We start from the raw sequence: 24,801 nt of genomic DNA, 5'->3' as shown, positions 1-24,801 counted from the left end.
CCCAGGGCCTATCGCTTATAGTTCCCCAATGTTCCGTACTCCATTTGTGCCACAGGTAAATTGTCCTCCGAAATCTCAAGGTCTTGCGAATGCTTTCTTTTGCCTACCATGAAGATCGGCGCGGGTTGGAAGCCCTAACTCGGGTTCTCTGAGGCCTAACCCTGGAGGTACGAGGACCGCGCAACGTTTTCCATCCTACGATAGGTTTTTAAGACCACTGCCAGTGACCAAAATTTGTCTCTGGTCTCATCTACTACGTAACTGACAGATGCGGTCATAGGTGAGCTTGCCCTTGCTTCGATCGAACTCATGAACCTCACCTATACTAGGGCAGCGCTGGTCACGTGCCATTCCAAGGATGTGGACGTTGCCATTCTTGGGTTTAACATGGAGAGTGGGTGGCTTTTGCAAGGACTTAGAATGACCTGTAGAAGGTACTACGTGAGATACTGCAGATTGGCGACCTCTTTTAGTAGGCGTCGGTGGGTTAAGATGGTCAAAGGGTTATCTCCCATTACCATACCATATCCGTACCTATGGAAATCGACTTGACGGATCCAGGGCCGCAACGACACCCTTTGGCCTGAAGGACGAGATCCTGTTATGGAATCCAAAAACGCGGCAGGCCATTAAAAAGGTCAAAACGCGTGGGATCCCAGGCTGGGGTTGGAAAGCCTTTTCTGGCAACGGAACTGCTTTCGCACCAGCCTCCGAAATACACAAGCAACCTACAGAGAAGTTTTATGTCGTTGCCCCCCCCACCTGCACCACCACAACAAATAACGACGCAGGCTATTGACGAAAGCTGGTTGGAAGTGTGGCGGATAGACACTGGGAAACCTATTCAATGTGTGGAAAGAGGGTTCGGGTACATACCGCACGCGCCATTCGCGCTCAACCATGACGGAACAAGGCTGGTGCTATCCGTCGGGCAGAGCACAGCCCCCTCCAGCGGCGGGAACAGAAGCAGCGATGGAGTTCAAGAGGCTACTATGGTCGAAGAATGGGATTTGATTACCGGTCAGCACCTATACACACACAGGCTAGGAGTATCATATCAGATATGGGAGATTGGGTATTCGTCCGATGGATCAACGATCCATTTCCGGGCCAGAGGAGCAGAGTCGCAGTACCAAGTGAAACCCGGAAGATACGGATATATCATTGTCTGGAATCCCACCTTTCCCTCTGCCTCAACAGGCACACCCCAAGTGCATGAGTCAGTCGGACAAGACGCGCAGCTTTCGTTGTCCACTATAAGGCAAGCGCATGGGCATGCGCTTGCAGAAGTCGACCTGGCAGAAGACATGAAATGGGTCCGCTTTAAGAACAGGTATATCATGCCTCTTGCGGCAGAGTTCAGGCCCACACTGTCCAAAAAATACAACACCGCAAAGTCCGGCAGCAAACACATGATCGCGATTCAGAATATGGAAAATAATGTCATCAACTTTACAATTGACGAGGAAACGCTGGGGAATTGTCCACGTCCGTGAGAATGAGGTTTCTATGTCGCATGAGACAGCCATTCCACGAGTCTACTCCCAGGAACAGCGGTCTACCATAAAAGATAAAAACGCCAACGAGATTGCTTTTGAAGTGCTCAAAATTCGTCAAGAGGACAACCAAAAGGTGGGGAATATACCGTATCTTGCCACCTGCGAAGGGCTCGTACTCGTATCTCTTTCTAAGTTGAGCTCGAACCATAAGTAAAGGCCGATAAATCCTTTTTCTCCCACGGCTGCCTCAATTCTAAGATTCAGTACTTTGCGGGATTCCTGCGTGCAAGAGAACACTGTCACATTTTCTCAACAGCTTCACCTTGGCTACCACCTTAATCAGCCCCCAGCCTCGACTACGGAAATGACAGCCAATGTGCAAAGACATTCAGGCAACAGCGACAGACAACCATGGACGCCAATGCCTCCCGCAAAAGCAGGGCGGACACTACGCTCCGCCTCCCTCTCAACCGCAACGAGGGTGCTCGATTTCAACATCGCCGGCGGGATGTGGCAGGCGACCGGAACGGCCATCGCACACGGTCCGAACCTGACGGATCTGAAATCGCCCCATGAGGTGGACTTCGATGCGAACGGGCACTACATGCGTCGGGTCACCACCAACACTTTAGGTCCTGACGGCACAGGCATAGGCACAGTTGATCCCGAGCCCCCAGAAGATCAGGCCGAGGGGCTTCTCATGCGCTCCAGCTCGTCTCCAACCCCACCAGTCGCGCATCCACAGGGCGCAAGCAAAAAGGCCCTCCTCGCAACATGGCGATTCCTCCGCACGCCCGCAGGCCTCCTGATAACCATCTACGGCGCTAGCGTCATCGCCTGGGGCGCAATGCTCTTTTTCCTCCTTTTAGACGTGGGCCCAATGCCCAACGAGCGCAAAGACATCTGGATCGAAGTCGACTCGCAGATCCTCAACGCTCTGTTCTGCCTTACGGCGTGGGGCCTCGCGCCGTGGCGGCTCCGCGACATGTACTGGTTGCTGCGGTGGCGGTTTGGGAAGGGCGGGGCGGCGCGAATGGCGATTGGGAAGTTGGCGGTGCGGAATGGGAGCTGGTTCCGCCGCGACGGCTCTGGAGACAACCTAGGGCTGCACGGGGGGGCTTCTACTGATGTAGCTCCTCGCAAGACCCTAACAGGGAAGGTAGCGCCGCCGACAGCCCCGTGGAAGATGGATTTCGTTGTGGTGAACATGCTCCTGAATAGCGTGTTCCAGGTGGGCATGGCGAGCTTCATGTGGGCGTATGATCGGCACGATCGGCCGAGTTTTGGCGTTGGGCTTTTTATTGGGTTGGGATGCTTCAGCTCGCTTTTGGCGGGGGGGATGTCGTGGTGGGAGGGGAGGAAGGTTAAGAGGGTTGAGGGGGCGATGCTGGAGGAGATGGAGATGGAGATGGAGACCGGGGGGAGGGAGCGTGATGAGCTGATGAATAGGGGCTTGGTTTGAGCGTCAAGGGTGTTAACGTTTTAGAGATGATGTTTTAAATATTGGACTTTTCTTCTTGTGAGCTTCGGCATCATGTAGGAATTCTATCCGCTCCTGGTGGTGCGATGAGTACACGACGAGTATGGGATGAATCGCCGATTCTTCAATACGAGTAGCTCTCCCAACACTTTTTGTAGGCATGCACTCAGTATCGAGGTTACTTATGCAGAGAATACACCACGCGGGCAATAATACAAAGCGAGATAATACCATAGATATCGCATCTGACAAAGTCAATTCTCAAAGCAATATACCTGATGATTCACATATTGTGCAATGCGGCGCGACGGAGTATGCTAGGTAGGTAAGCCTTTTGCCCTGGTCTACGAGCGTATGGCCCCGTGATAAAGAGAGGGTACTTTTGCTTCCTCCGTCAAGAGAGAACTATAACAGTCTGGAATATAGACCGCAGACGTTTCCTGTGCTACAGTGGCCAGCCGTAGGTTCATGACGTAGAAGCAACCATGGGCCCTAGCCAGCACTAAACGCTTGTCTCCAGGCAATCACTACCCGCGTTAGCTGTACGCTGTGCGGCATAGAGGCCTGTGCCAACCCAGCTGGTCAGGGACCCCGGTAACCTTGGAACCTTGGAACACGCCCGTAGCTTCCACAAGTAGCCTAGTTCTTAACTCGCAGAGAGTATGATCAATCCAGTCAAGCCCCGAAAGTCTACCTGGGCACTTGGAGGCTACCTAATTGCCAAGCCCTTGAAGGGGGTCTTATCGTCAAGACCAGCGGAGTCAGCAGGCCGGCCCTTACTCGCTGGCAGCTGCAGTTCGAGGAGGAGGTCTCCACGAGAGCTTCAGGGCTTCCTGGAAATGCGCTGGATCTAGGTGCAAGTATGTAGATACTAGATAGGCTGGGAATACAGATTCCCCACTTCTCCGGACGGCTCGGGTACTCCCTGAGCCCCGTTTCCGAGCTCCGTTTCCTTGTTCCACAATGAACACCTGGGCAGGTTGTACCGTTGCAAATCATCGATAGTGACGGAAGTTAAAGCAGCCATCTCCGAATCAGTCCTCCGAGCTGCATACCAAGCTGGGTAATTGGCGCTGTGGCGGTCTAACCCGCAGGCAACTTTCTTTGTCCCTCTTGGTTTTTGCCTAAAAATAATTCCGAACCCACAGAATCTTAAGTGATCCGTGGCGCCTCGATAGCGGGCGGGTTTCTATCCGCAGCCGCCGAGTCAATTACATTCCGTAGGCTGTGGACCCTTACCTATCCTTGCAAGGGTAGACCTTTTAACCCCCCCTCCCCCGAGGAGTCCGGGACAGCACAACCCTGACCCATCACGATTTGCTTTTCAGAACCAGCCGCTCATCGCAGCAATGGTCGTCACCGTCCTCATCATCATCTACCGCAAGCCCACCCTCTCACCAACCTCCTTCCGCCACCTCTACGAAGCCCACGTGAACCTCGTCCACCACCTCACAGGCGACGCCTTCCCCCTCGCCCACCGCCGCACCTACGTCGCGCAAACAACGCCCACAGCCGCCGCGCCCACATGGCCTGAGCCCCGCCCGTCAGGTGTCCCTGCGTCTCCGTCTCCGCCTCCGCCTCCGTCAAGTTCAACCTGGCACCCCATGACCGTCGCAAACGACGCACCGGCCGTCTTTGGCTTCGACGTCGTGTCCGAGGTAACCTTCGCCGACGATCTCGCGTACGAGCGCTTCGTGACGCGGATCCAGGATCCCGCTGTCAAGGGGAGATTATGCGCGAGCGCGGGTGTGTTTGCGGATGGTGCGGGCTTGGCTGCGGCTGTTGTGGGGGATGTGGTGGAGACGAGGGGCGCGCCGATGTCGATGCCAGTGCCGTTCGGGTTCTGAGTGCCTGATATTCTGGTTTCTGGTGGGAGGGACGATGGGCCGGGGGATATTGATGTAGATGTTGATGGTGATGGTGATGGTGAGGGCTGAGGGTATGGGGACAGATTTAGGGTTGAGTAGCGGGCTGTATTAAGTGGGGTATGGGAGTTTGGTTCCTTTTTTGGAGCTTAACATTGCACCTGCAGTTTCTTCGTTTGCTTGACGGCCAGTTCCTCGTCTGTGCTGTAGGAGTATCTAAGTGGTACTGCCATCCTTTGGGTAGTCAGGTAGTGCAGGTGTAGGTGCCTGACCACTAGCCCGGCTTAGGGTTAGGGCTAGTGCAGCCCTCACTCGCGGCTTGGTTGTACAGATCGAGATCGACCAAAGTAACTTTCACCAGGCCACGAATCCGAGGGAAATAAAAAGAAGAAACAGTGCGCAATTCCGGGTCGAGGTCAATACACAATAATGTCTTTGTTGGCGAGTAATTAAGTCCTCCAATCTATATTTTCTCGTACCATGGATCAGGCGATCCCTTTTATTCGCTGCACCGATCAATGCTCATTAGACCGGGTAAGGCAGGCCCATGCCGGAATTTAATGTACAATGTCAGATTGCTAAGGATGAAAATGCACATCAATATCGGAGGTGGGACTTTTCTTTGTTCTCCTCAGCGCCCGATCCTTCTGTGTAACCCCAACATGATGAATCCCGCTCCGCCATTGGACGCACTTCATGGCGATTCATTGACAAGCTGCACCGCCAGCTGGCAGGGCGGTTGCAAAAACAAAAACAAAAATATATCCACCATTCTTCAATTTATGAACAGAAGTCTGGTAAAGAAAATTCCGGAGCTGCGGGCATCTAGTCTACCTTCCGCACCATCAACATCGCGCCTCCCCGCCTCAAGGTCCACCCCTGTGGTCATCCCTCACCTCACCAAGACCTGGCCAGCCATGTTCGTCACAATCCTCGTCCAAGCCCGCCGCCAACCAACCATCACCCAATCCGCCTTCCGGACACAATACGAGTCCTTCGTGTCCCTCGTCCGCGCCCTAGCAGGCGACGCATTCCCCATCGTGCACCGCAGAACCTACATCGCGCACTCAACCACACTCTGGGAACCGCTTCTCGGCAGCAACCCGCTCATCAACAGCATCGACTACGACGTCCTCGCTGAGCTGACCTTCGAAGACCACGCGGCGTACGAGCGCTTCCGGGCGAAGCTCGCGGAGCCAAGTGTTGCGAGGCAGATGCAGGACTGTGCGGCGCGGTTTATTGATACGTGTGCGATTGCGATGGCGGCGGTCGGGGAGGTCAAGGAGACGAGGAGGGCGCCTGAGTGGTTTCGGGGGGTGGGGGAGAGGTTTCTTTGGGAATAGCCTTGATGGCTCCGGTGTTGAACGGATTGGGTGGGAAGCTTTGGCGGGGTGAATGGGATGAAGGGTTTGGACGGAGGTAAAATGTTCTGGAATCAGGGTTAGGGCTGGGCTCGGGGATTTAATAGACTTGCATTGATTTGATCATTTTGAGGCCGTTGTGCATACGATTTGTCGCTGGGCAGGGATTATCTCGGAACGGCTGGTAGACCAATTCAAGCTCCAGCTAATTTGGAGATACCTACTTGAGCTAGCTAGCTAGAGCTTGGAGACAACTGATTGGGGGCGGACAAAGACAAAGAACCACCAACTACGCAGTGCAGCAAGTCAGCAATGGTACCATATATTCTAGCCCCGCGCCCGAGTTGTTTCATTTCATTCCCTTTCTCTCGTCGTTTCCTACCTTTTTTATCTGCGCCAACCGGAGTCTCATCTCCGGTCACTCTAGGAGTAAACCAGTGCGGCTATCCTCTCCCTTCCTCATCGTTATGGTCCCCAAGCCACCAAAGGCCCTACCGCAGACTGTTTCCCGACCACCCTCACTTGAGCTACTTTAATAGGCAAGTGTCCTGGAGATGAAAGCTTAGAGATTGTATGAAGCTAGGCGTGGGCGATGAAGCTATTCCCGACGAGGCTGACGAAGCTACTGAGTGAGGGCTACAGTGGGGAGGTGGAGCGTGGGTATATACTTAGTATGGTACGCTCCGACAAAATGCATATAATTGCTATGTATGGAAGATGAACAGTGATTCTGTTCGGTACGCAGAGGAGATTTCAAGGGTGGGCTTCGTAGGGCGGAATGCTGAGATTCCTAGTGGTGGGGAATTCCAACCTTAATATCCAGAGGAGTTACGAGGCAGAGGGATGAGTCGATGAGTAAGATGGTTCACGCCATGTGCATTCTAGCTCTGCACATCTATTGGCCGGATAGAGCAGCAGTCCGAATATTGTGTGCATGTGCATTGGCACGACATGGTCCCGTAGGCCTGGTACGCCCTTTGGTTGGTCGGAGCTCGATTACCGACGGTGTAGGGTCTACACCGTACCCCGCAAGATGCGATAAGCAGGGCAAGATGCAGAATCGCCTGATATACCGTAAGCTGACCCGAGATCGCTGATCATGGGCTGGCTGGGTGTCGCGGCTTCTCCTTCCGGAGGCCAGCCCTGAGTGATGACATCGTAGACCCGCGTCAGCTTATCCATCCACCCGTCAAGCGTCAGGGCTGCGGATATTTCAGCTCTCGAACCCGCCAGCTAGCATGGGTATGGCGGCGAAAAGTTCTTTGTTCTATACTACAATCCATATATACCATACCTAGTTGAGCCAAATCAGTCCATCCTCCTCTGCCCTGTCGTTCTAGCATGTTCGTCACAATCCTCATTGTTTCCTCCCGCAAGCCGGGAATCACTGCAGAAAAGTTCCGCCACTACTATGAGGAGTACGTCTCCTTGATCCGCGACCTCACGGGGCCTGTGTTCCCCATCTGCCATCGCCGCACTTATATCGCGGAGTCAACCATGAGCGCCCCGACGGGTGCGACGTCCATGCCGGCGCCCGGGAGCCAGAGCCACAGCCATGGCCATGGCCAGAGCAACAGCCAAGGCGAAGGCCACAGTCAGAACAAGAGCCGAAACGAAAGCGACAACCGAAGCGAGAACCGAAGCGACAGTCTGAACCGGAACCGCCACCCCTTCGACTACGACGTCTTGGCCGAGTTGACCTTCGAAAACCAGCAGGTGTTCGAGCAGTTCATTGCGAAACTCAGAGAGCCAGCGATCGCAAAGAAAATGCATTCTACTGCGGACGAGTTCATGGAGTGGACTGCTAGTTCGCTGGGGAGTGTGCATGAGGTTATGGAGACGAGGAGGCTTCCGGATGGGTTTACGCGGTGGGACGACCTTTCGGATTTAGAGGCAGGTTAGGATTCCGATGATACGAGATGGAGCTGAAGACTGCGGGAGGAAATGACGGTAGCTGTGCCTCTTTTCTTACTTCCTTTCATTCCTTCTCCTGGGCGTTACCTTTGGCTGATGCGATTCCATGGATGCCGCTACGAGGACAAAGAAACGAAACTCTGAATCGCATATGTATCCATTACCTAGGTGGCTCCCAGAGCCTTATATTCTGCCCTGCGCCCGGCATTTACTTTTAGTTCTCGAGCTTTCTCAATTCTCACATACCTACCTGGATATCATCCCAAGGCCAGGTCGAACTGAACTGAACTCGAACTCGAATCTCACATATGTACCCACAATGCCTCGACGACCACCAGCCTCACCACCATCACCCCCTCCCCCCCCAGCAGCCGCCGCAAAAGCATCCTCAACCCTCCCACCCCCCTTCATAACAATCATAATCCTCACAACCCGCAAACCCTCCATCTCCCCCTCCACATTCCGCTCCTCCTACGACTCCTTCGTCGACCTCCTAAAGACCCTACTCGGCGACACCTTCCCCCTCTCCCACCGGCGCTCCTTCATCGCGCACCCCGAATCCCGCCCCGGGGTGGCAATGCCACCCCCCTGGCTGGCCCCTCCCCTCCGCGACCCCTCCCGCCCGACGCAGCAAGACGTCGCGGCAATGGAAACCGGCTTCGACTGCGTCGCGGAAATGACGTTCGCCGACATGGCGGCGTATGAGCGGTTCTCGGCGCGGAACCAGGAGCCCGAGGTTGTGGGGCGGCTGGCGGATGTGGTCGAGGGGTTTTTGGATCGCGCTAAGGTGATGATGGCGTTTGTGGGGGATGTGGAGGAGACGCATGCGGAGAGGAGGGGGAGTTGTCCGTGGGAGCACGAGGGGAGGGAGGGGGAGGAAAGGGAGAAGGAGGGTTGAGGATATACCGATGGGCTGGAGGACAATTGCAGATGCGGAATGGGCCGGGGGAGGTGCGATGGATGAACCTACTATAGCAAAAGTGCATGGGTTTACATTGGAACTGTACATACGGCGTTCTCTGGCGTTGACGGGGATCTGGACGGGCGGCATGCATCTTTTTGCTGTCGGGGCCAGCAGTTTCTCGGCCTTTTGCTCTTTTGTATATGCCTATGGCACTGTGGCAGGCCACGGATGACAGTGAAGGCCTGACCTTACAAGACAAAAAAGTTGAAATGCCCAACACAGGCGCCCGACCTTGTATATAGGGATGGTATTACTGGGCAAACTGCACATGAACATTCACTTAGTTGCCGCTTTCCTTCCAACATATCACACATAGATCACACTTGGCGTTCCTATAAAATATTCACCACAATCCTCATCCTCACCCGCCGTAAGTTGGAAAACACCAACGCAAACGCAAAAGTCAGAGCCAAAGGACCAACTCGCACGCCCGCCGACACAGAGATAACGTTCGACGCCGTCGCCGAGTTCACCTTGCCGACTATGCGTCGTACGAGCGGTACGTGGCCAAGACGCAGGAGCGCGAGATCGCAGATTGCCGGGCCGATAAGCGAATTCCAGGGCTCTTGAGTCTAGAAGCCTAGATGCTTCCAAAGCTCAAAGAATAGGCCGGGATTTCGGCCGGGAGGCGCTCGCGGCCGTCCATCGCGATTATCTCGCAAGTCGTCCTAGAGGCGAGGGTGGAGCGGTTCATGGATCGGAGTGTTGTGGCTGGGGCGATGGCGTTCGTGGGGGAGGAGGGGGCTGGGGGAGGAAGGCGAGATGTTAGGGACTAGGGGATTAGACTGATGGGAACCAAAGCCATTGGTGGCGGATTGTGTTTGGGGACCGTGGACCGGGATTTTATGGCTTGTATGCCACGAACGGCGCGGGAGTGCGGTTTTGGCCGTTGAATTCCAGGTAGTGCATATTCCACCTTGAAGAAACGGGGATACGAACCCGGGCAGAATTCGCTCCCGGCGCTACAGGAAAGTCATAGGGCCACTACTGAGACATGCCTGGATTCTTGTTTATAGGGCGACTGCAGGTGGATACCTAGGTAGATAGATTGTGCACATCATGAGCTTCAAGGTTGATGGTATGGTTTTGATACCCGGGGCCCGAAGAGAACATCCGGGAGCTCTCACCAAGTCACCACAGCCCATGAGCATGTGGCGAGTACAGCCATGGTGAAGGACGCTAGCATCAACCCTGGAGACTTCAGGAAAGCTTCCAGAGCACCAGGGCTGGCCGCCAAGGGATCCCCGGCGTATCTCTCTTTGTTCTCGAACGCCCCAAGATCCTTTTAAGGTTCGCCCAGCAGAGCATTTGCCGAAACAGGCACTCTTCTAGAACCACCTACCTCATGGATGGCATTCTAGAAGACCCCTTCGGCCGGGGGTTCCAGCGTACCGGCATCCAGCAGATGAAGAAGAACGCTTATAGAGTTCAGCCACAAGACTGGGCATCCTTCGCATGCTCTAGGCGCATATATTTCCTGCGTGAAGGTGTCCCCAGCCGCTCATCCTATCCTCCGACCCTCCCAACCCTTCCTCCACAATGGTCGTCACTCTCCTCATCATCATGCATCGCAAGCCGAGCCTCTCGCCCGCCGAGTTCAGGCAAGAATACGAAGCCCACATCGAGCTCATCAAACATCTAACAGGCGAGCTGTTCCCGCTCTCGCATCGCCGCACGTACATTGCGCGGACGTCCTCTGCGCCAACGCCAGCTGCACCCGTGCCCGTGCCCGTGCCGGTGCCTTCTGCGCCTGCATCTACACCTACACCTACAACGTCAAAGTCCCCCACGAGTCCGCACCCAACTACCAGCACCAGCCCGACGACCACCGAAACCGCCCCAGAACCGCCAGCCTGCATCTCCCTCCATCCCCCCTCAACCGCCTCCTCCCTCTTCGGCTTCGACGTCATCTCCGAAGCGACGTTCGGCGACGACGGGGAATACGAGCGCTTCATCGCGCGCATGGGCGAGCCGGCTGTGCGGGCGCAGGTCGCGGCGAATATCACGCGGTTTGCGGAGGCCGCGGCGGTCAGTCTTGGGGTTGTGGGGGATGTGATAGAGACGAGGAGGGAGTGTGATTGGGGGTGGGATGTTGGGGGATAAGGGGGTTTGGGGGGATATAAAAGTTGCGTCTTACTGTTCGGGTACAGACGGGTGGTGGGTGGTGGAGTTCAGGGAGGCTAGAAGGGTTCCGGGCAAGGTTGTTGCAGTTGCTGTGGTTCGAGTAGAACGTCCCTATCAGGTGCGCCATGTGTATTCTAGAGATTTGTTTCTGGCGTTTTGCCTGTGAAGTCGTGTCCGGGTCAAGAACCGCCGTGGAGAGCGGAGCAGATATCAACCGACCAGAGGACTGATCAGACGAATCAAAGACTGCCCGCGAGGAGATCAGACTTTTTTAAACAAGCGTGGGCTTCCGGGTTATCCCAAGTGATATTAATAGCCTGCCAGCCGCTTCGACCGTCTTGACTGGTTCGTTCAATGATCAGCTGTCCTGCTTAAGCCTTAAAGTGTGTCAAGTATACCGCTGCATCCCAATAGGCTACGGCCCAGGGACCTATCATCTCGTGATTGGCGGCTATTCTTTCCGAGTTCTTTGTCCTCAGCATCGGGCTTGAGCTTTGGATCTTCACGGTCGGCCAGGCCCAGACGGCCAGACCCTTGGACGGATTGGAACCACCTAACAAAGAAAGCAAGGCCATGATTCACGGAATCCGAACACTACGCGCATCCCAGACTTCCCCAAGTCAGTCGCTTCCCAATGCGCCCCGGCTGATCTGGACCGACTCGAATATCCAATAGATGGCCTGGAGCGGCGTGGTTTCACTGGATAGACTCGTATTCCACGGTTTGAATGCAGATTCATCCGGATGCTTTCTTCCTGTCGACTTCAGTGCCACCGAAACCCGAACCCCGATCTCATGCGCTTACCTATGCCACCGCGAGAAACCTGAAGATCTGGGCGGATCTAGGTATGGTGATTTTTCTCCTATAAAGTCCAACTTGGGGGATAGCTTAAACGAGCAAATTCAATGAATCTAGGGTACTATACCTACGTCCAGTACCGGTCGGAGAGACCCAAAATCAACCTTATGCTTGGTCAATCTGACGCTGTCTCTACCTGCTCTTCCGGCTCCAGCTAAGCAGCATAATAACCTCCCGGGTTCAAAAGTTGCGTCCATCCCGTCTCTGCTCATCTACCTGCAGCTATACCCCAGACCCTATCCCCACACAAGCCTCATCACCCCTAACAACCCTGGTCCTCCGATGATCCAGAAACACCTCCTCATCAGCGACAAGGCGCCCCTTGCCGGCATCAAGCGCACCCAGAAACGCAGCTAGATGCCCCTCGTCGCGGAACGTGGTCTCCGCGTAGACGTCGAAGTCGAAGTCGGTCTGTGCGCCGGCGAACACGGTCGCGGCGTAGGCGGTTGCGCTTGGATCTGCGCTCTACTGTCGAGGTCGGGTGCGGGTGCATTGCTGTCGCTCTGGGTGGAGGTGCGCGGGAGATAGAAGCGTTTGTGGAAGAGCGGGGAGTGCGCGCCGGCTAGGTCTCGAAGGAGTGGGATGTGGGTGGTTTCGTAGTAGGATTTGAATTGCGAGGGGGTGAGGCCTGGCTTGCGGGGTAGGAGGGCGAGGAGTGTGTAGGGCATTTTCTGGGGTTGAGGCGGGTGATATTTGTATGGGGTTTGAAGAGGGCTGGAATTGGGATTGAAGGGGCTTATATATGTTCCAAGGTTGTCTTTTGGGTGTCTGGGCTTTGTCTTACGCGTCTGGGCATGCTTCAGCTTGGACCTCCCAGCTTACCCTACCCTAGGGTAGGTTGGCGGGTACGGGGTGTGGTTGCCTAGTTGAATCTTACCTGCAAAGGACGCCAGCTTCTGGTTAAGCACTGAGCTGCAGCCCTATGTGCCAAAGGCCAGCGGAAGAACAGACTTTGATTGGATGCGTGTAGTTGGCTTCCGTTAGGTACCTACATTTTGCACAAGTCTGGTGGAGTACAAGGACAGGCTATAATAGCCCATTGGTTCTATCGTCTAGCGTTATATGCTGACGATCCCCACATCCTGGGGGCTGGGCGTTAATATAGAGGTTGCTATAATATAAATCAGAGTATATGCCGCCACAGCGCAGCTATAAAAGCCCCATTTCTTCGGCCGCCGGCGTTGCCTCACTTCATCCATTTCTCACCTTCCTCCTCCTCTTCAGACTCATCACCTAATCCTTCAATCATGCCTCCCCCACAAAACATCGCAATCGTCATCTGCCACGGCTCCTACCACTCCCCGGCCCCCTACGGCCCCTTCATCACCGCACTCCAAGCCCAAGGCTTCGAAGCCCACTGCCCCCAACGCCCAACCTGCGACCTGACAAAACTCAACGTCGGCGATATCAACAACCCAGACCTCGACCGCGACCCTCCACCGGGCGGATACCCCACCGACACTGACGACGTGGATACAACAACCCAGCTCCTGCTGCGCCTGATCAACGACGAGGGCAAGAACGTCCTCCTTCTCGGCCACTCATCCGGCGGCTGGGTCGCGACGCAGGCGGCCGTTCCAGAACTGCAAGCGAAGCCGCGTCGAGCTGAGGGGAAACCCGGCGGAATCATCGGGCTGTTCTACTTCGGCGGCTTCGCGGTTCCCGTGGGCGAGTCGGTGCATGCTTTCTTCCAGCCGAAGGACGGGTCCGTCGTACTCCCGCCGTGGGTGCGGTTCTCGGTGAGTTGCCTGGATCAGGGCTTGATGCTATATGCATGCTGGGGCTAAGTTACTAACCAAACGCAAGAAACACGGCCTAACCGGCCTCGCGACACTCGCCAAAGCACCTCAATACCTCTTCAACGACTTAAGCCCCGAGGAGGCAAAGAAGTGGGAGAGCACACTAACCGCCTCCGGGATCATGACCGCGCCGCTGACCAACGACGCGTACTCGGTGCTTCCGTGCGCGTACGTGGTGCTTGAGAACGACGCCATTTTACCCAAAGAGTTCCAGGAGCTGATGGTTGGGATCCAGCGAGAGAGGGGGGTCGAGTTTACGGTGTTCCGGGCGCCGGCTGGGCATTCGCCGCAGCTGAGTTGGACGGAGGGGCTTGTTGAGAGTGTTAAGGAGTTTGTGGGTGGGATTCTTGAGCAAACGGAAACGGTGGGATCATTGGGAGTTTGACTGAAATACTGTTGGCCATTCCATTGAACTTCGACTCCGTACTTGCTTAGACCCCGATAGTGCCCGTAGTTCTAGTCCAAAGTGACTGTCAGCCCAGAGTCCTGACTAGCCATTGCTTGTTTGGCATTCATTCATCTTGTATTCCACCAATAAGTTAATGCTGAAAACAGGTCATCAATGTACACAAAGATCAAAGAAAAGGTGATTCCTGCCATTATCCTGATAGGTACAGCAACGATCGCCACATATTCCTAGCAAATGGGTCTAGTCTAACGTGGTCTTCAGTGCGAATTCTATAAGATCAGCTAATTAGAGCAGAGAGGTTTGATGGAGGTACTTCTCAATGAGTTTGTGCATTGAGTCAATCACTCATGCCGAGTCAACAGACTTAGTTGATTTTCAAATCAAGAGCTCTTCAATCGTGTTTTTGGCCGCGGTCACCAGATCCCACTTGGAAAGCCCTTTGATGATCTTAACCCAGCGACGCCTATTAGAAGAGATTTCAAATCTGCATTATTTCACGTAGTACCTTATATATGTTATTATAAGTCTTGCAAAGGCCCCCCACTCTCCATAATAACCCCAAGAATGGCAACGCCCACATCCAACGACACGTGACCCGCGATGCCCTACCTAGAGGTGAGGTCCATGAGGTTGACCGAAGCAAGGACAAGCTCACCTATGACCTCATCTGTGATTACGTACTAGATGAGACTGTGGCATTGCGGATGCTGGAGTCTTTATGTTCATGACTAGTATATAGATGACCTGATATTAACCCATTGACAACCCCGTCGACACGCTCAAAAGAACAACGACTCATGGTCCAAGACACTGTCCCAATTTGTCCGCATCAATTGCCAGCGTAGTGACCGTGCCGTTCCCATTGACCATCGCGATCATGTGTTTCTCTCCAGCCATGGCCGTGCTATATTCTGTGTCTACCAGTTTGTTCCAGGCTCCATTGGTACTGAACTCCGCCGGAACAGGCATGATATATCTGCCGTTGAAACAAATCCACCGTCCATCCACCGAGAGATCGAGTGCCGTGGATGCATGCCCACGGGCCTGGTTTATGTATGATATGGAAATTTGCTCGTTTCTCAGTGAAACATAGGCCGGCTGTTTGGCCGGTGGAGGCGACTGGGGGTCAAAGGCATAGATGTGGCCGTATAGTGCAAAGATATCATCAGAATCGTCGGCTTCGTCGTCTTCGTCGTCTTCGTCGTCTTCGTCGTCTTCATCGTCTTCATCGTCTTCATCGCCTTCATCGGCGCCTTCATCCTCATCATCATCGCCATCGCCATCACCGAGGTCCGGGCCATGGTCCAAACCGGCGTTTCTTCTGCTCATAAAATGGATTTCAGATCCGTCTGGAGAGTACCCAACTCGCCTAATGTGATAGGGATCACCGAGTACATGTGTGTGTATGCGCTTGCTCTTCACAATGTCCCATTCTTCAAGCATTTCGACAATCTTCACGTGAGTATGGAAAGCGCTGTCATTGTCAAGACCATATCCGTCAGAATCATCGCTGTCAAGGCCATTCCGCAAGTACTTGAAGTGCCTAAGGGCAAGCACCAACCTCGTCCCGTCACCACTTAATGCGAACGGTGGTGCCGTGATGTACGGAAGCTCCCTTCTCAAGCACAGATGCGGCCGACCAAACTTTATCCTCCATACCTCCAACTAGTTCTTGTCTGTCTTGTGCACATCATCAAAACACAGGGGCTGATGTTGGGGTGTGTCATCACACGAGCCGCGCTCTTCCTCCTCAGAGTTGGGCACTTCTACTTCCATGTCTTGATCGTCGGAGCCGCCGCTCTCGTCCAGTTCCATATGTTTACCCGATGCTGCTGCAAAAGCCATCGAGTCGTCCGAAAAGACTACAACTGCAGGCGTTGCACGCGTCTTGACTTTGTACATGAGCCGCCTGTCTGCTGGGTCCCATATGACAAAGTGATCTTGGTTGAGTGGCAGCGTTGCGGCGCTGGAGCCGTCATGCAAAAGCACAACAAATGGTTTGACATTGTAGAGATACTTGCTTGTTAAAAAAGAATTTTTTGTAACCTTGCCTATGGTGGCGGTTTTCCATATCTGGGTGTACCGCATGTTTTCCGACATTGTGGCTATCCTCAAGCCATCTGGTGAGACCATCATCCTGCGGGGACTAAGACTTTCACTTCTCTCCTTATAGCTGGTAATTGCGTTGTAAAGCCTAACCTGTCCGTAGGGGGCGTGAACAATGATTATATCGCTGCCCCCTGTGAATGCCATGTGAGTCAGGGATTCTGCAATGCTCACATCTATTGTGCAGTTGAGGCGGGCTGTGTCAACATCTATTATCTGAATAGTAGACCAATCGTCTTTGCTGTCCATCCAAAAACTGATTGCAAGCCTGCTCCCATCCAATGATAATGCCAATGAGTCGATGTTGCTGTAAAATTCAAGAACCCTCGACCTTCTGGGTCTTCTCTCCGTAAGATCAACTACTTGAACTCTGTGAGAATCGTGGGCCTCATATGCCCAGGCTGCCGTGTTCCCATCAGTCGATAAGGCTAGACGCTTTGAATCATTCCAATGATCGGGCCGGGCGTAATAGGACAGCGAGTCGAAACGAATTGTGAGCTGTAAAGATCCTATGGCAGTATCGCACACAACGAAATGACCAGTCGCGGCTTGCCTTGGGATGCGAGCGTTCGTATTGGCCCTCATCGCCTTGCAGGTCTTGCTTTGAGGCAACCGCCAAAAAGGCCAACCGTTTGCCAGCTTGAGACACAACCACCTCTTGTATCGACTCAAAACCAGAATGGCGCACCGACAGCTCCTTATTAGAGAAATGCCATGTGATAAGATAGCCAGTATCCATCATCATTATAATATCATCGTCCGATGCGAAGTCCATACAGATTCTCTTTCCCCTTATCTTTTCAGCGGCTAGGGCATTGCCGCTGTTGACGATAGATTCTGCCAGGCTTCCGGTGACGTGGCCAGAAACAGCGTCAAATACCTCGTCGTTCATTGCAATCTGGGATCCATTGTGTGATAAGGCCCACACACTGGAACCGCCGTCTAGTACTAGCTCAACTTTGTCCCAGCTGCACGGAACATTCGGGGCCTGAGAGACCCAGTCTGGATAGTAATTCTGAAACTTGTGTCGAACGATGCTGGATCGCGGAGCGAGGGCCAAGGCGGGATATATCAAGGACGGAGCGCGTTGAAGTGTGGCGTGGTTAGAACGAATGAACCGCTCCGCGTCGTCGAGAAACTTAGCCAGCCGAGTCTCATCAGTTGGCTAAAGGTATATCATTAGCCAAACTACTGTGTGGTGGCACGACACTTCTCACCTTGTTAGACTTGACTGATAGGGTCTTCAATAATTTAGCCAGTTGTGAAGGCATTTTGACGCTGCGAGTCTGGGAGAGCATTGTGTCAGTAGGTCTTCCTTCAGCAATGAGATAAATACCAACATGATCAACCAGTGTTGATAGAGTATCAATACTTTGTAAAATTACCGACGCCTTTTGGAGAAGGCTCACTGCCTCAATCCAATGCAGGAGATGAATTTCCAAGAAGCGATGAACCTCATCTCCATCTTGTACAACCAGCCGAGCTTGTTTTAAGGGGTGTACCCAGTAGAGACAGGCGTATTGGAGATCTTTTGGTATGTGCCTACTCAGGGTATCCTCTTCAGGGAACTCGTCCAAGTCCTCGGAAAATCCGAGACCGCAGATGTTTCTGTAGAGCCCTCGTGGTTTTAGAGTTCTGTACATGCAATGAAGACACTGGGTGAATAGAAGACGATGCGCACTGGGACTGTCGATATGAAAGGTCGTGTTTTCTGGAATTCGTTCGACTAGGAAATCACGGAAAGAAGTATGAAAAAGACGAACAGGGGAGTCGTCTCGAGGAATATGTAGGACCGCATGCAATGGTTCTAACATACTCTGCACCTCGTGCTTCGCGATATCCAGAAGCCAGGCAAGGTGACCAATGGACAAAGGCTCCGCAATAACGATGATTGATCCTATTACCACACGGAACCTGGTAATGAGGTCCTCATGCTGACGCTTCGTAAGCCCATCCACCAGGATTCGGTCCAAAATGGGCAAATAGGTCAGGTGAAGGGCCGTGGCATGGTTGGCAGCACCTTGGAACTCCAACAAAGTAGCGAGCTGACTATTCGGGTGGAACCTGAAATCTCTCAAAAACCTGCATATAGTGGCGGCAGAGATGAACAACGGGCAGGAGATCTCGACTAGACGGAAGATAGCCGTGCTCCCGGGCCATTTCAGGGGCAGGCGGGTGTCCGCGGACACAGCTACCGCGTTGTAGTCTTCGACTATCTCGCCCAACTCTTTCTCAAGCACCACACGGATGTCATCCTGAATAGTATTTTGGGCGACCTCGTGTAGCACTACGCTTCGATGCGTTTCCCCGGCGAGCTGTTTGAAGCCGATACGAATTGGTGTTTCCGGTCGACTGGTTAAGAAGACTTTCAGCCCTGCCTCCCTGACGTCTGCACTTGAAAGGAAGTGAATGATAGTTCCGAGGTGATTGACCTCATCGCATTCATCCAGTGCGTCAACCACAACAATGCGCGGTGGCGATGCTTGTAAGGTCAAGGCCTTGAGTGGCCGCACGAATAGGCTGTGGAATTGATCCGCCAGTCTTTTATCTGCTATATGAGGGTTTTTTCTGATTTCTTCTTCAATCAGGCTTCCTGATGCTGGTATGCTTGAAGCTATTTGTGCCGCAATAGTGGTAAAGAACCGAGAGGCGTTACTACGGCCGCCTTCGCCTCTCTTAAAGAAGAAACTGGCTCCAAGCCTACCCTCGCCCTGGAAAGAGCGAGCAACCGTCCGGGCTATCGTAGACTTTCCGGTGCCAGCCATACCGTTCAGCCAAAACACAGTCTTTTCGCTAGAGCCTCGAGACCATTCGCTGATCTCCTGACGCAAGTCTAATCGGGTGTCTGGGTGGCAATGTGGGCTAGGTTCATCTCCGTACGAGTCGAATGCCGCTCCGACTGCGATTGGTAAGGTATCGATGTGAAGCCTGCGGCCAATAGTCTGACTGGCTCCTGGTTAGCTCTTCATTTCGCTGATGTCCGCGCTTGTGAGGTGACCTACATATCCTCGCGAACTGTGAGCACCTCGTTATGAGTTTCCAGGAGCTCTATGGTCGGTCAGAGACGCCGTGCCAGTTGTTTGGTCACGACTAACTTTCATGTAGAATCTGCGCTGCCGGAGGCCCAAGACTCAGTTGCCTCGGTGGTATCTTGTGTAGAAGTTCTTTGGCATATGCCGCAGCTGTTGCAGCAGCGTATCGTTGCCATTGTTTGTTCTTGTGGGAATCCGCGTAGTCAGAGATCCCGCGCACGACAATGCAGGGGAAATTATCCATCAGACCTGCCGCTTCCATCTCGAAGCAAATAGCGCCGAGTTCCCTTCCAAGCCGATCGCGCGGTACGCTATCCTTGACGACCTGATTGCTAGAAGCGATAATGCCGAAGTAGGTCAGGGGGTTAGGATTTCTTTCGGGCCGATGTGCAATCTGCTCATGGTCGCATTCATTGCAGGTCGGTCGATCCTCTGGGTGCTCGTAGCCCGACTTGAACAAGACGTCATTTGCCTTCCCTTGGTACGAATATTCAGTGCGCATCTTCGGATATTTTTCGGTCATCTCCTCCATGTACGAAAGCATCTTGCTTTCTCCCAGCTCGTGGTCGGCTTCGAGCTCCCCTAGTGCATTCAGAAGGACCGACGGCGGTTTGTTCAGGGATCCCGTGCGTATAAACCGACCGTGTCCTAGACGCTTTCCGCGATCGAATTGAACCACTGCGCCCACATCTTTCTCCGGCCTGCTGACGACGACATCTCCAAGCCTGATGTCATGTTGTTCGCTGGGAATGCCCCCGCCGATGCCAACCAAAAGGCCAATCCGGATGGAAGGGAAGGTCGATAACATCTGCGCGGCGACCGTGGCCGCCGGCGACTCGCCGTAAATGCCGGCCGGGAGGCTTGCGATGACGATGTTGTGAGGACCGATGCGGCTGAGGGTGTAGGCGTTGTTATCCGAGGGGTTTCGTTCGACCGGTGTCTCGTGCACTTCGTCCAACATAGCGCGAGCAGCGGCCCTCTCGATGGGGAGCGCACATACCCATCCAATTGTGTACTCTTGGTTTCCCATCCTGCATGTCGTTTTTGATGGAATTCGATGCGGTGGTGGAGATATTGATGGGCAGATGAGACGCTGAAGAGGATGCGGAGGGAAGAATTGCCTGGGCAGTGGGACGGAAGCGACGTTGGAAGTTCAGCCTCGTCGCCGGTGCAGGTGCAGCTGACCGACCATGGGCGACATCGTAAGCGCCTTGATCATCGATTATGCGCAGTGTACCCTTGGCAATGTGTCTGGGGCCAACCAGTATGGATAGACTCTCGAATGCCTCGTATTGGTGCCTGGGATGCTTTAACCTATCAATGACCGGAAAAGCCATGTTCTAATGGCCAAGCTGGCAGCATAGCCGCGCAGAAAGGCTAATAAGACAGGGTACCCAGCAGTATGTAGCCACCAATGGCCTATCAAGATACAATACTAATCTCAAGACCTCAGCCTCATGTATGCTGGACACTAGAATCTATCTCTGTTTCATTATTTGTCGCCTCAAATGTTATATATAAACAACCTTACGGCACATATTGTAGAATGTTTCAATACTGTCCACATGCAGTATAGATGCATCTTACCTATAAAGTCTTTCCTGGGTTAGTTTAAATCATTACGCCTTCTACAACGTATGCCAGCTTCTGGTCTTCTTTGCTCAATAATTCAATTTGCGCTCTTAGCATTACTCAGATCTACATGTCATGCCCCACCATTATTTCCAGATTGTCCAGGTCTGACTATCATATATTACTTTGCCTAGAAGTACATCCTGAGTGGATATGCTGGAGTGACTAACGTCCTTCAAATGGCTAGCTATCCGGCGAGTGTTCATTGATCGGGAGAACTCTACCAACTGCACCTTATAACAGTGTTTGGTGGTGTAGTACCTAGGTAGTGTTTCTCAGTAACCACTTCATCTTGCATATCTACCATAGCAGTGGATATTTAGAATATTGCTCTACGGAGTACCCATAGAGCCCTATGCCCCTGGTACATATATCCCTTTCCCCTCCACCTTGTCCCACCCCAAAACAGAGGCATTTCAGTCGACCATGAATAATAGGCGAGAAGCCCATTCTAGGTACTTGCTTGAAGGGCCAGAAGTATATTGCAGCTTAGGCATTGAGAATACGAAATATTAATGATCGTTACATCTTCCTCATCCCCCCATCCCACCTATTCCCCGCAGAGCTAGACATAGATATCGACTCCTGCCCATGCCCATGCCCATGTCCATGCCCATTGACACTCCCACCCCTCGCCACCCCAATGCCCTCCCCATCCCCAGCCATCTCCTCCCGCTCAATAACCGTCTCATGCGTAACCGTAATCTGCCCCTTCGTTGCACTCCTCTCCCTCCCGCCAGTCCTCACAAGAACCTCCTCATCACTCCCCATCGCCTCACTATGATGCACACTCCCAAAAGTCCTCAGCCCCAGGCGATCCCGCTTCCTATCCCCCTTACTCTTCGTCGTCCCAGTAACCGTCCCGTTCCCCGTTACACTGGTAAGCGGGTAATCGCCCTCTCGCCGCCTCGACGTCCCACGATACTTATAGCTACTCTCCTTCCCACCGCTGTTACTAAACAGCCCGCTAAGGCCGAGCTTGCTTGCGCCGCGGCGGATAAGCGGTTGGAGGATCGGGAGGTTCGAGACCACGATGCTGACGAAGGACTCACGGCACGCCCACTTGCTGCCTTCGATTGCGCCGTTGGCCCCGGCCTGTGGCCATATTCCTCGTCAGTATACGGTCTCGAATAACGTGGAGGGGTTCGGGGTGTAGGCGTACAGTAATGATAATCACCGCGCGGATCACGGCGGCAACGCCGATGAAGATCGCGCCGCTGAAGAGACCCATTAGGGTTATCTTGCGTCTAATGCCGATTTTCACGGTCCAGAGGAGAGGCAGCGGGATGGACATTAGGTACAGGTCTGTCAGGACGTTTGGGATCATGACGACGAGCACGTAGACGATTGAGCGGGCGGGCTGGCATGTATCTGCCACCATGGATAAATCAGTATTTACTGTGAAAAGGAGAGGGTGGATGGGTGGTATGTAGGCAAACGCACTCCCCGGATCCGGCTGAATCTGCCAGAACCTCCGCATGGGCTGACAACTCAGCACGAGCGTCAAGGCAACGCCGAGATACGTCACGGCCAGGAGGATATACGCGAAGCGCACGCGAGTGGGTAGGTGGCTGAGTCCGGTCCTAACGCCAACACCAACACCTGTCAGCCCTAACCCGTCGCAATATGGTTGACGGTCGCAGCATACGTCAATCGCGAATAAAACACCGCCAACGACCCCTTGATCAGCCACAGCACCATCGCATACAACGACCACCCCGCAATCTGGATCTTCGAGCCCATCTGCCGGTTATAGTATTCCTGTGAGGTGGGGTCGAGCGCGGCGCGCGCGGCGTCGGTCATGTAGCTGTTTGTGAGGCCATCGTATTTCGAGCCGACGAGGTAGGCGAGGGTTACTTCGACGGCGAAGACTGCCTGCACAAAGAAGAGTTAGAGAGTGAGATGCAAAGGGCAGCAGAGGACATACACCAGCTATCGGCATAAGATAATCATCGAGCTGGAAACTCGCGGGCCCGACTTGGGTCCAGCGCACGTAGACGCGGGTGAGGATGAAGACGAGGCCCAGCCCTAGTAGGGTGAAGCTCTCAGCGTACTGGTTCCCCATTTCCCAGTGCTAGCGCATGAGACAGAGACGGAGTAAGCAGCAGGCGAAGAAACAGCTGATGCAGTCAAGTGCCACGCGACAGTATAAGAAGAAGAGTAAGCATTGCAAGGTTAAAGTTGTTTTCCCCTGAGAAACGGAGACCGCAAGCTCAACGATCCCGCCCGAGTGCCGCAGTCTGCAGAAGGTTCGCCGACTCACTCTCACACACGCCCGGGCTAGCTCGTGGCTTGCAGCTTCTAGACTTGGATAGCGCAGCCGATCGATTCTGGGGTCTGATCTTAGATTTGCACATCGCAATTTCGCGCTCCACTGTGGGGGGGCAGCGAGGCGCCCGGCGGCCGCCTCGGCCAGCCACGTCCCACTGCACCCACCGAGCGACAAGGGGACAGATTTGACAGTTGACAGTTGACAGGAGAAAAACGTTGGGTTGACAGCTCGACTATTTGTGGAGGATGTCATTGTCACGGCGATAGTCAGTAGATCGCCAACAGTGGCATCTGGTAGCCCATGGATTGGAAACAGACGGCATCAGCGCAGCGGAAATATCCGCGTCGCAGACGTTTCAGAACTCGTCACCTTTACCGCTCTAGGCTCAGCCTCGGGATAGATGGTTAGGCTACGACGAAACCGGTAGGAGAGTGAGTTGCTTGCGTTGAATCCGTCGAGCGGAGTTCGTCCGCGGAGGATTCGGATCCCTGCTGCGGTGATCCGTGACGAGGCGATCGCGATTTTCAACGCGGATTCATTATGGGCATTGACGGAATGGGTAGGAGTCTTGAATAGATATGCTTGACTCTTATTTAGTATCTATGTACTCTCCATGAGCTGGCAAGTTCGAGCTACCTCCAGCTGGGAGTACACGGCCGTCTCCCGACCGGGACCGAGTTAGGGCTACCCACGGCCGGAACTGGCAGCGCTTAAGCCCTCCCTCAAATCTTCGACCATAATTCAACGAATAAGGGCCCGTATCTCGTACGAAACTAGCGAATATACCACGAGGCAGATCATTATTCTCGAAAACGAGGTGGCTTGCCAAAATAATTCCACGAGGTGGGTGTTCTTGGCGAACGGCTGCTAATGGGGGCCAAACTCAATAATACGAGGGTGGCCAAGGGGTCAAGACTGAATATTTTGATATTGAATCAAACTTTCTCTATTGTTTTCCAATAAGAATGAAGACAAGAGTGCTTGGACTGGATTTGCCAGGGGATAGAGCGCAAAGGGTGGAGGAATTGAATGCCCTAGAACTTAGCTCACAATCGCTCCTTTTAGCGGGGCCACCGCTATATTTGGCATTACATAACTAATTGGTACAAACACGAGGGTTAGGAGTATGGCAATATGAAGAGCCATGGTAGGGGTACCTTTAAGGTTCGCCAGGGTCCGTGAGAAAAACAAGTGTCGGCATATCAATCCAGGTGAAGGATTTACCTATCATAGTTAGCTAGGGCTGAGGCCAAGCGGGGAAGTGATAGTAATCCCTAGCTGATGATATGCCAGGCTAGACGCATGAAGTAGACTCGAGCTACAGCTGGCAAAGTGCCCTGCGGCAAGTGATACCGTAGAATATCAAGAGCCGATGTAAGTAGAAATATGACTATACAAAAGTGCCAGCGAAGGCCCTATTCGAATTGGTCGAATACGCCACGCCTCAGCAATGAGCATGCATGGATATTAGTAATATACCTGGCAA

General features: G+C 53.5%; 11 protein-coding genes across 11 annotated transcripts; 8 read left to right on the top strand and 3 right to left on the bottom strand.

The window, feature by feature from the left end:
* Positions 1-743: 743 nt before the first annotated feature.
* DSM5745_07581 (uncharacterized protein) lies at positions 744-1,496 on the top strand (the record flags this gene model as incomplete). The annotated part of the gene is made up of 1 exon (XM_026749597.1): positions 744-1,496. The coding sequence occupies one exon, from the start codon at positions 744-746 to the stop codon at positions 1,494-1,496; it is 753 nt and encodes a 250-aa protein (XP_026601629.1).
* Positions 1,497-1,920: 424 nt separating this feature from the next.
* DSM5745_07580 (DUF2985 domain-containing protein) lies at positions 1,921-2,961 on the top strand (the record flags this gene model as incomplete). The annotated part of the gene is made up of 1 exon (XM_026749596.1): positions 1,921-2,961. One exon carries the CDS (start codon positions 1,921-1,923, stop codon positions 2,959-2,961), a length of 1,041 nt encoding a protein of 346 aa, XP_026601628.1.
* A 1,367-nt stretch (positions 2,962-4,328) lies between these two features.
* Positions 4,329-4,826, top strand: DSM5745_07579 (uncharacterized protein; the record flags this gene model as incomplete). Its single annotated transcript, XM_026749595.1, has 1 exon — positions 4,329-4,826. One exon carries the CDS (start codon positions 4,329-4,331, stop codon positions 4,824-4,826), a length of 498 nt encoding a protein of 165 aa, XP_026601627.1.
* Positions 4,827-5,761: 935 nt separating this feature from the next.
* On the top strand, positions 5,762-6,187 carry DSM5745_07578 (EthD domain-containing protein; the record flags this gene model as incomplete). The annotated part of the gene is made up of 1 exon (XM_026749594.1): positions 5,762-6,187. The coding sequence occupies one exon, from the start codon at positions 5,762-5,764 to the stop codon at positions 6,185-6,187; it is 426 nt and encodes a 141-aa protein (XP_026601626.1).
* Positions 6,188-7,546: 1,359 nt separating this feature from the next.
* DSM5745_07577 (uncharacterized protein) lies at positions 7,547-8,107 on the top strand (the record flags this gene model as incomplete). Its single annotated transcript, XM_026749593.1, has 1 exon — positions 7,547-8,107. The coding sequence occupies one exon, from the start codon at positions 7,547-7,549 to the stop codon at positions 8,105-8,107; it is 561 nt and encodes a 186-aa protein (XP_026601625.1).
* Positions 8,108-8,438: 331 nt separating this feature from the next.
* On the top strand, positions 8,439-9,017 carry DSM5745_07576 (uncharacterized protein; the record flags this gene model as incomplete). Its single annotated transcript, XM_026749592.1, has 1 exon — positions 8,439-9,017. One exon carries the CDS (start codon positions 8,439-8,441, stop codon positions 9,015-9,017), a length of 579 nt encoding a protein of 192 aa, XP_026601624.1.
* Positions 9,018-10,622: 1,605 nt separating this feature from the next.
* DSM5745_07575 (uncharacterized protein) lies at positions 10,623-11,186 on the top strand (the record flags this gene model as incomplete). Its single annotated transcript, XM_026749591.1, has 1 exon — positions 10,623-11,186. One exon carries the CDS (start codon positions 10,623-10,625, stop codon positions 11,184-11,186), a length of 564 nt encoding a protein of 187 aa, XP_026601623.1.
* Positions 11,187-13,312: 2,126 nt separating this feature from the next.
* Positions 13,313-14,249, top strand: DSM5745_07574 (alpha/beta hydrolase; the record flags this gene model as incomplete). The annotated part of the gene is made up of 2 exons (XM_026749590.1): positions 13,313-13,804; positions 13,872-14,249. 2 exons carry the CDS (start codon positions 13,313-13,315, stop codon positions 14,247-14,249), a joined length of 870 nt encoding a protein of 289 aa, XP_026601622.1.
* An 819-nt stretch (positions 14,250-15,068) lies between these two features.
* On the bottom strand, positions 15,069-15,716 carry DSM5745_07573 (uncharacterized protein; the record flags this gene model as incomplete). The annotated part of the gene is made up of 1 exon (XM_026749589.1): positions 15,069-15,716. The coding sequence occupies one exon, from the start codon at positions 15,714-15,716 to the stop codon at positions 15,069-15,071; it is 648 nt and encodes a 215-aa protein (XP_026601621.1).
* A 222-nt stretch (positions 15,717-15,938) lies between these two features.
* DSM5745_07572 (uncharacterized protein) lies at positions 15,939-20,748 on the bottom strand (the record flags this gene model as incomplete). The annotated part of the gene is made up of 6 exons (XM_026749588.1): positions 15,939-16,877; positions 16,906-17,544; positions 17,597-19,325; positions 19,382-19,427; positions 19,475-20,359; positions 20,412-20,748. The coding sequence occupies 6 exons, from the start codon at positions 20,746-20,748 to the stop codon at positions 15,939-15,941; spliced, it is 4,575 nt and encodes a 1,524-aa protein (XP_026601620.1).
* An 817-nt stretch (positions 20,749-21,565) lies between these two features.
* DSM5745_07571 (uncharacterized protein) lies at positions 21,566-23,108 on the bottom strand (the record flags this gene model as incomplete). Its single annotated transcript, XM_026749587.1, has 4 exons — positions 21,566-22,138; positions 22,206-22,414; positions 22,660-22,918; positions 22,971-23,108. 4 exons carry the CDS (start codon positions 23,106-23,108, stop codon positions 21,566-21,568), a joined length of 1,179 nt encoding a protein of 392 aa, XP_026601619.1.
* Positions 23,109-24,801: the final 1,693 nt, after the last annotated feature.

The sequence above is a fragment of the Aspergillus mulundensis genome (genome assembly GCF_003369625.1).
Source record: "Aspergillus mulundensis strain DSM 5745 chromosome Unknown scaffold_8, whole genome shotgun sequence".
Taxonomy (NCBI): Eukaryota; Fungi; Ascomycota; class Eurotiomycetes; order Eurotiales; family Aspergillaceae; genus Aspergillus; species Aspergillus mulundensis.
The sequence above is the reverse complement of the archived record's forward strand: the minus strand, read 5'-3'. Positions and strand labels throughout refer to the sequence as shown.